At 47.9% G+C, this 9,606-nt stretch overlaps 1 protein-coding gene across 1 annotated transcript; it reads right to left on the bottom strand.

The window, feature by feature from the left end:
* Positions 1-5,637: 5,637 nt before the first annotated feature.
* On the bottom strand, positions 5,638-6,896 carry LOC113887992 (melanoma-associated antigen B2-like). The gene has a single exon (XM_027535367.1). The coding sequence runs from the start codon at positions 6,841-6,843 to the stop codon at positions 5,638-5,640; it is 1,206 nt and encodes a 401-aa protein (XP_027391168.1). The 5' UTR covers positions 6,844-6,896.
* Between the last annotated feature and the right edge of the window lie 2,710 nt (positions 6,897-9,606).

Here is a 9,606-nt window from a genome sequence, read left to right as displayed (position 1 = left end):
GGCCATTCAGGGTGGGTGCTAAGAACCCACACTCTGCCAGGGGCTACAGTGCCTCAGAAAGATGGTCACAAGTCCTAAATCTCAACTGGGCTGTTCTAACTCACTGAACATGGGTTCACTGACAGATGTGCACAGAAGCAAATACTTATGGCAAGAACTTTAGAGAAAAGAGCTTTACTGCAAGGCCAACTAATGAAGGAGGCAAGGTATCAAATCTCTCTTCAATCCAGGAGCCTGGGTGCAATCTAAGGGGTCAAGGGAATTTCTAACTTGGACGCTAATTGGCTAGTCTTCAATTAGTCCCTTTCAGCTACTCAGGTTACAGGAAGCCAGGTTTTCCTTATTGAAGGATTTATCACTTTGTAAATGGCCCTCGGGGCAACAGTTCTCTTCTCTGAGTTATGCATACTGAAGAGCTTGGCTCTGTGGTCATCCTGAGGTCATGTGTTTCTTCTTGGACACATGCACTTCCTTCTTTGTAAAATGACTCAAGGTGTGATTAATCAACAATCTATTTGAGGTCAAACCAGTTTAAGCTGGTCAATTTTTTCACATGCTGTTTCACTAGGCCCCTGAACTCCAGCACATGACCCAAACTCCAAGACAAAGAAAATCACAGTGAACTAAATGTTGCCTAGCAAGGACAATCATGTAACATTCACACCAGAGGATGTGACATAGAATGTGCTTGAGGTAGAATCTTTCCCAGTTGGAAACAACTCAGAGTTCTTAGAATTTTTGTCATTGACCAGGATCTTCCCTCCCAGATACCTGTTCATCTAAATAACGAGTATTTCCACATACTAAAGTACCAACAAGAAATTTAGAACTTGCCTAGAATTTGCCCAATTACACACAAGATAAAATAATCGACTAGGTCCTTAAGGAGAGGTCTCTGGCTCCCTCAACCCAGGGTAAAGGTCACCAGTCCAGGAGACTGTGGATTCTCTCAGGCCCTCCATCTAAGGATCTGGCTATGCTCACCACTCCCACTGTCTCTCTACCCACCAGGCAACCTCCCTTGAAATGACCTCTCGCTGAAGGTTCTGCATTTTCCTAAGGCTCCAAAGCGAGACAGTGTATTAAAAAATGAAGACATCCATTTGCTGACAAAGGTCCCTGTAGTCAAAGCTATGGTTTTCCCAGTAGTCATGTATGGATGTGAGAGTTGGACCATAAAGAAGACTGAGTGCTGAAGAACTGATGTTTTCAAACTGTGGTCTTGGAGAAGACTCTTGAGAATCTCTTGGACAGCAAGGAGATCAAGCCAGTCCATTCTAAAGGAAATCAACCCTGAATATTTATTGGAAGGACTGATGCTGAATCTGACTCCAATACTCCGGCCACTTGATGTGAAGAGCGGACTCATTGGAAAAGACCCTGATGCTAGGTATGAAAGATTGAGGGCAGGAGGAGAAGGGGGCAGCAGAGGGCGAGATGGTTGGATGGCATCACTGACTCAATGGACATGAGTTTGAGAAAACTCTTGGAGACAGTGAAGGGCAGGGAAGCCTTGTGAGCTGCAGTCCATGGGGTCACAAAGAATCAGACACAACTGAGTGACTGAGGATGCACACACACACACAACACTCCATGATATGTATATATCATATATCTATCCATTGATACATCAACGGACACTTGGGCTGCTTCCCTGTATTGGTTAATGTGAATAATGCTGCAATGAATATGGGAACGAAAGTATCTCTTGGAGAGTCTAATTTTAATTTCTTTGGATTAAAACCCAGAAGAGGGCTTGCTGAATCATATGGTAATTCAATTTTTAATTTTTTGAGGAACCGCAATACTGTTTTCCACAATGGTTGCACACATTGACATTCTCACTAACATTATAAAAGAGTTCTCTAAAGGCTTGCACTTAATCATCTTCCTCTGTCCTGGAGAGGGAGCAAGACAATCAACTTTTCAAAGGATTGTTGTGGTAAAACCACTTAACATCAGATCTACTCACTTAAATATCTCTTTTTTCCTCTCTTCAATGTCACAGTTAGTTTGGCATTATTATTATTATTGCTCTGGCTATGTATTACAATATAATAGTTGGACCTGAGAGTCCCTCTTAATGCTTCATACATTTCACGGTAATGAGAATAAAAAGGGAATTAAGAGCACAAGGTCAGAGGAGGCTTCCAGGAGTGAGAGGGTGAGCTTTAGACCAACTCAAATCAAGGGCCTATGGCCATCCCTGTCACTTAAACAGCCATGGAAAAGTTTGTCACATCATTAAACTCTCTGAGAGTGCCTCGGGCTCTTTAACTGTGAAGGGAGTTTGACAAGCCCTGTCTGGAAGGACTGCTGCCATGTGGTGGTAACTGTAAACCATCTGCCACAGTGCCTGGCAGGCACCATACCCCATCCCTTCTCAGGACTGGTGGCTATACTTTGCAACGAAGATCTCACCTCCCTTAGGCCTGATATAGGGCTTCCCTGATGGCTCAGCAGGAAAGGATCTGCCTGTGATACAGGAGCTGCAGGAGACGCAGACTCGGTCTCTGGGTCAGGAAGATACCCTGGAGGAGGAAATGGCAACCCAGCCTAGAATTCTTCCTTGGAATATCCCATGGACAAAGGAGCCTGGCGGGGTACAGTCCATGGAGTCACAAAAGAGTCAGACATGACTTAGCAATTCAACAAGAAGAAGAAGGCCTGGTATAAAGAAGTGAGGGAGAGCCTTGCCTGACAGTCTTCTCCTGAGCTTTCTAGAACTGACATAAAAAGGGAGGGCATGGCTCTCCTTTGTTCCCTCTATTCAGGGGTGAGCAGACCTCTCAGTCTCCACTCGGGCTTCACAATCTGACTTCTGGTGGGGCCTGGGGAATCCCTTCCTTCTTGACCTGAGGCCTATCTCCTCATAGTAAGCCCGATACCTCCCTGTGAACCTGGAGGAGGAAATAAGAATGGCCTTATCTAGCCACCCCTACCCATAGTCTCACAAGAATGAAAGCTGTGGCAAGCTCCTTGGGAATGACAGACGGTTCCTCTCAGGGTTCCAAATCGGTGTCCCAAATTTAACTCTCAGCCAAGCCCAAGACTCCCCCTTCTGTTGACATGGGAACACCACCATCAGACAAAACCCTGACTTTCCTGCTACTCCTCGGTCAGAGCTGAAGGGCCCCTTGGCCTGGTAAATCTGCCTGAGGCCTTCTAGGCTGAGAGTAGGGAAAATTCTGTGTGGCCATCCTGGTATTTGTGTTCCCACGTTCTTTGCTGTCCTCACTGTCTTGGAAAGAACCTGGAAATATTCTCCAACTGGAAACATTCCCTGACTTGCCTTAAAGCTTCTCCACCCTGGCCAATAGTTCCCTGATCCCTGAGGAAGAAGAGTTTGCCTCATAGGGCCACCACAGGCCATGGTCTTCTGAGGCTAACAGGAGTGGAAGGAATATGTTCTGCCCCCACTGTTTTGAGGCTAGTGGTCTTTTCAAGAATTCAGGGTCCTTACCTTGACTTCTGGCACAACATGGAAATCATTCTTCTGCTGAGTTTCGGCTGCTCCCTTTGATCAGGATGAGGTTCCTTACCTCCATGTGATCCTCTGGGAGGAAGTGAGTAGGACTCACCATGTCACCAGGCCTAAGTGGCACAGTCTCAGGCCTGACAACAGGGACAGTGCCCTCTGTAGCCCCCTTCTTTCTGGGAGGGATCCTTTGCTGTCGGTCAGTATCATCAGTTGACTCCTGTTAGGAACGGGGTACCCTTCCTCAGCTGATACAGCCTCCCTCCATTAGCCCAAAGTCTTTAAGGACCTGAAGCCATTCGCCTTCAGAAACTAAGGGATAAACCTAGTCTGAAAGCCCTGCCTGTTCCCTCCCAGGGCCCATTACATTTGCAGGACTTTCTAAGGATTTATCTGTAATGGGGTAGTTGGTTGCCACACTCTTCATACAGGACTGTACACACGTCATGCCTGGGATTTCCACTCTCTGATGAAGAGCCAGCCTAAAAACCAAGGTCATCTCCTTGAAACCCTCCAGGCAGAAGTCACGGGGCCCTTGAGCTGGCCAGCACTTCCCTATGCCTCCCAGGGCTAACTGGAGAGGAGGGACTAAGTGTAGCCCTGTCAGCTGTGGATTGAGGTGCTTCATGTCCACACTCTGGGTCCTCACTTTGACTCTGCACCTTTCCTGGGGCTCTATTCTCTGCAGATTCCCAATGTCCCCACCTCCCCAGGACCTGAGTTGAAAGTGTTAACCACAGCAGCCCAGATAGTTCTGGACTTCATGGGCTTGCTAATGAGGACGGGTCTTAACAGGATCCTTCTGTTCTGGATGGGTCTTTCCATCACCCTCATTCAGGATAATCACCATCATTTCTGCAAGATTGATTCTCTTTACCAACCTCAGAACTCTGCGCTGAGACCAAGTTTCTTAGGTCTCTGAGAAGCCTAAAGAATAAGTGAGGCTATGCTAAGGCTAATAGGCTAAGCCTGCTGCTGCTGCTAAGTTGCTTCAGTCGTGTCCGACTCTGTGCGACCCCATAGATGGGAGTCCACAAGGCTTCCCCGTCCCTAGGATTCTCCAGGAAAGAACACTGGAGTGGGTAAAGTAGTGTAGAGCAGGAGTCTATTGCCAGTTGTCATTTACCAGCCTTATGTATTTCAGCACAAGACCAAACTCTAACTCTATGAGCCTTGGGCTCTCCCCTGCGAACTAAGTTTGATAACCCTTTCTTGTCAGATTGGTGGAATATAAGTATTTATGGAAAGCTTATGTCATGGCGTCTGTCTCTATTGAGACATTAGGAGCAATAGCAGTTATTACTATGATTATCTTGACCTCAGATGTTACATCAGCTGGATTTTTTTTCAATATATCAGATGTCAGAAACTATGCAGTGTTCCAAGTGGGGGAAAAAAAGACCCAACCTTCGAAATCAGCCAAAATTCCTCTTAGGAATGAAACCAAAGTAATATGTTCTCTCCAATCCCTCTTAACCCACTTCTTTCTTGTTCTTCCTGAAGTAGAGAGTATCTCAGCCTCTTCCATAGAATGACAGCATCTCTGAGAAACTATAATGAGTGGACAGAGGTTAGGACTTTTTTTGACTAAACATCACCAGTACAAGCATGAAGACTTCTTAAGAGCAGATTCTCAATATTTGTGTAAAAGAAGAGCCATGAATAAATCATTTGCTATAATTTATATCTCAAACATTCTTGAAAACCATAAACCATAACAGAGGCAAGTATGTGTCTTCTACATTTACAAAAAGGGAGACTAAACATAGAGTAAAGCCATCCAAAAACTGAAGAAATTTCAGCTATCTCCCTAACAATGTATCAATGTTCTGAGCCTCTATTAGCATGGCGTCTTTCACATCTCTAAGGACAGTCTCATCCTAAAGTGATGTTATTCTCATCCTGGATCACAAAAGTGATGTGAGGATTTACAATATTTATTTGAGAACACAAAATTCTTACTCCTAAATTTGACAAACAGCAAAGTGTGTGTGACCCATGTTATTCATATACTTATATCATGAATCTAAATGACTTTTCTGTTGAAAAATTTTAATAACTGAAAATTGGGGGAAATAAAGTCAACAAGTTATTGATATCAGGAACACAGGTTGACCGGCTTCTCCAGCCACAAAGTGAACAACGGGCTTCAGATCACACTAGGGGCGAGATGAGCAGCTGGATGCGGCCCTGGGGCGTGCAGTGGCCAAAGCAGAAGGGCCAGCACTGGTTGAGGCAGCAGTGCCAGGCCTGGTTGAGGCAGAAGAGCAAGCAGCGGCTGAGGCAGCAGTGCCAGGCCTGGCCAAAGCAGAAGGGCCAGCAGCGGCTGAGGCGGCAGTGCCAGGCCTGGTTGAGGCAGAAGTGCCAGCCCTGGCTTCACTTCTGGCTCCGGTGGTCTCTACTTCCTCTCTCCAAGCCTCCTCATATTGCAGCAGGAAGGCAGGATGGACTGAATCCTTGACCTTGGCCAAAAACTGCAGGACTTTCGTCTTGCTCGTTTCTGTGAGCGCTTTAGGACCCCAGAGGAACTCATAGCGAGGGGGATCGCTGCCGGGCACCTGGCGGTACTCCAGGTACTCTTCCCGCACCAGATCTTCTGTGATGAGCTTCCTGGGCTCTCCAAAGATGAAGTGACTTCTTCCATCATAGATGCCCAGCATATTCAGGAACTTCCAGATCTTCTCCTCAGGGGCGTGGTTGCCATTCAGGTAGATGACACCCAGCAGAGGCATCAGAAGACCATTCTTCGGCAGCCCCCAGTCACCTCTCATAGACTCACTGTCGCTGAGATCTAGGTTGCTCACCAGGGTATAGCAGTGACTGTTGGGCCTGATTTCCTTCAGCACCAGGCCAAACACCATCTCCATGTGCTCGGAGGCCCTTCTAAGGATCTCAGGGTATTGTTCCTTGTACCTTCTATTGATTTCCTTCAAAATTTCGGACCTCTTAATGAGCTCCCTCATCTTATACTTATACAGCATGTACGGCACCAATAGCTCTGCCTTCCTGGTCAGAATATCTGTGTGAGAGCTCACAGCAGCAGCTGAGGCCTGGGAGGAATTTTCACCTTCCTGAACTTGGCCCTCGGCACCTACTCCAGATCTCGAGCGTGCTGCGCCACTGACACCAGATCTTTTGCGTATAGCACCTGCAGCAGCACTGGTGGTGCCGTGGGCTCCCTGAGGCCCCTTCGGGGTGCCAGCACCAGACGAGCTTGAGGGAGCACTCTCTGAATCAGGAAGGGAGGAGGAGGTGGTCTCTTCTCCCCCAGAGGTGGTAGCCTGATCATGAAGACCCTGGGTCTCAGTTTGGGTCTGGCGACGTTTCTCACGAGCACGGTGCTTACTCTTCTGCCCACGGGGCATGATGGCTGTGGGCAGGGACCGCAGGCAGGAGTCTGGGCCAAGAGACAGGTGACTGGGGGCACCTGGAGGATGGAGAATGAGGTGACATGAGCACCTTAAAACAGGGAGACTCTACCTTGGCTTAATCAAAGGCCGCCTCTGCAGGTGTCCTTGAGGACACTGCTCTAGGAACCCACAAGGCTCCTGTTTTCCTGCTCAGCATGGCCCCTGAGAATCCCAGAGGAAGAATAGTGGCCTAACTTTTCCTCTGCGTCCTCTCAGCCCTGCTTTGGATTTACTCAGGTGACAGCAGGTGCCAGCAGTGGGGTTTTCTAAGTTCTACTTCAGTATTATCACGTCAAGTCCTGGTGGAGCCTTGGCACCCTTCCCTCTGCTACTCTGATGTAGACACTTTAGACCTCCCCATGATCCAGAGGTAAGGGAAGGGATGCCTCAGTCGACCTCCCTGCCAGGAGATAGATATCCAGTGCTGAGAGCTCATTAGGGTCTTTTCTATCCTGAGTTCACTGGGATCATCATTCAAGGTCCTTACCTTGGCTCCTTAAAACGTTGGGCACCATTATCCATTTGCAGACTGGTGTCTGCACCTTCAGACTAGACATTTCCCCTCCTGTAGACTTCGTATAAAACAATAAAGAAGGGGCTCAGCCTCACAGCCCTTCCCTGAGATTTCCTGGGCTGAAATCCGAGGGTTGGGATGGATGCACTGAGTCCTCACTCAGGTTCCTCTATTGGGCTCCTGGTAGAGAAGCTCAACTTTCTCCTGAAGTAAAGACTGCTTGATAGTAAAAGCCAATGACTCCGTGTCCCAAAATCAGGAAGTGAAGATGACCTTATCTTACCAAACACGGTCTCCTGAGAACAAAATCTGGTGCAGGCAGGTTGATGTCCCTGTGGACCCTCACAAGATCCCAATTCAAGGGCTAAAATATTTTTTTGCTTCTGGTTTCTCCTATATGTCTTTTTGAAAATAAATTTATTTTTTACAATACTAATTTATAATAGTGTACCAGTTTCTGCCACAAATCAATATGAATCAGCCATAGATATAGCTATGTCTCCTCCATCTTGAAACTCCCTCCCATGTCAAACCCCTCTTAAGCTTTCAGAGCACTGGCTTTGAGCTCCCTGGTCATAAAACTACTTCCTATTGGTTATCTATATTCCATATGGTAATGTGCACGTTTTCAATGTTACTCTCTCAATCTGCCCCTCCCTCTCCTTCCCCCACTGTGTCCATGAGTCTGTTCTCTATGTCAGCATCTCCAGGCTGCCCTGCAAATAGGTTCATCAGTATCATCTTTCTGGATTCCATATATATGCATTAATATATGATATTGGCTCTCCACTTTATGAATTAATTCACTCTGCTTAAAAAAACTAGGAATAAAACTACCACATGAGCCAACAATCCCACTAGTGGGCGTATACCCTGAGGAAATGGTAATGGAAAAAGACACTTGTACTCGTCTTCACTGCAGCACTATTGACAACAGCCAGGACACAGAAGCAACCAAGCTCTACATTTGACTCATGACAGGGTCTAAGGTTTCTCCCTCTGCTGACCACTCCATTCAGACCAAGACCCTTACTTCCCCATTAGCCCGCAGTGGGGACCAACATTATCCTTGAGGTCTCCCAGGGATGATGACAGGGAGATGTGGTCCGAATGACATGGTGTGGAACATCCACAGCCCCCAAGGTTCTCACCATCCACCAGGACACCTGAAACCCTCCCTTGCCAACCTGAGGCTGCCCCCACTGACCTGGTCTCTCACTTCCCTGAGATGTCCCAGGAAGTGTCATGTCAAAACACCCAATTCTCCCAGCCCTCAAAATAGGACTGGCACTTTCTGTGACTCTATTTCTTATGGGAGGAGCCCCCATCCTCACTCAGCATCACAGCCCTTAATATTGCTGTGGACTAGGTCCCTTTTGTTGAACTAGGTTTATTCCATTACAGCAGGGCTCTCACTTCCCCAAAACCACCTCCAGTGGACACCAGGGGGCACCACAGTTGGGCAGCTCTACCCGGGGCATCCTAGAGCCCAGTACACGGGGGCTGCTCAGTGTGGTCCCCTTGGCGGTGTCGAAATCTGCTCATCAACCCTCAGGGCCCTCATCTAGGTCCTAGAGCTCCTCCAGGGGTAGAATCCGGACCTACCCCTGCAGACCAATGCCATAGCTTTCGACACTCTAAACACATTCGGCCAATAGCTCTGAGGGACTCATAAGAGCCATATCACAGGGGTGGGATGTGGATGGGTCACTTTTATTACTGGGAGGGTTGGGAAAGTCCCATGAGCTACATTCAGGTCCTCACCTTGGTTCCAGAAGAGTACTGGACACTAAGTCTCTGCCATACGGTCGCCGTGGCTACCGGTTGAACCGCTCGCTTTCAAAGTGGAAGTGGAGGGAGCTGCGTAAGGTCCTACGTGGGATCTCCCAGGGATGACGGCAGGGGCAGTATGCTACGGGAACCCCAGTAGCTCAATATTCATCCGTCCTTGGGTCCTCCTTGTGCAGTGTATCAAAGCCCAAGATGCCCGCTCCTATGAACTCGTGTCTTCCAGCTCCCAAACAGAGCCCTCGCCTTCCCAAGTCCCTAGTGGTGGGAGCCCAGCTGTGCTCTGAGCATCTCTGCTTGTCAGGTGGGTTGCCACTTTGTGAGCCTCCTTCGTTGGGGGAGAGATCCTCTCACTAGCACTGATGGTCCTCACCTTAAGTCTGGTTATGGTCAAGACACCCGGATCTGCAGATCTG

This window comes from Bos indicus x Bos taurus, chromosome X (genome assembly GCF_003369695.1).
Source record: "Bos indicus x Bos taurus breed Angus x Brahman F1 hybrid chromosome X, Bos_hybrid_MaternalHap_v2.0, whole genome shotgun sequence".
Lineage (NCBI taxonomy): Eukaryota > Metazoa > Chordata > Mammalia > Artiodactyla > Bovidae > Bos > Bos indicus x Bos taurus.
Note: the sequence above shows the minus strand (reverse complement) of the source record. Positions and strands in the feature narration are given on the sequence as shown.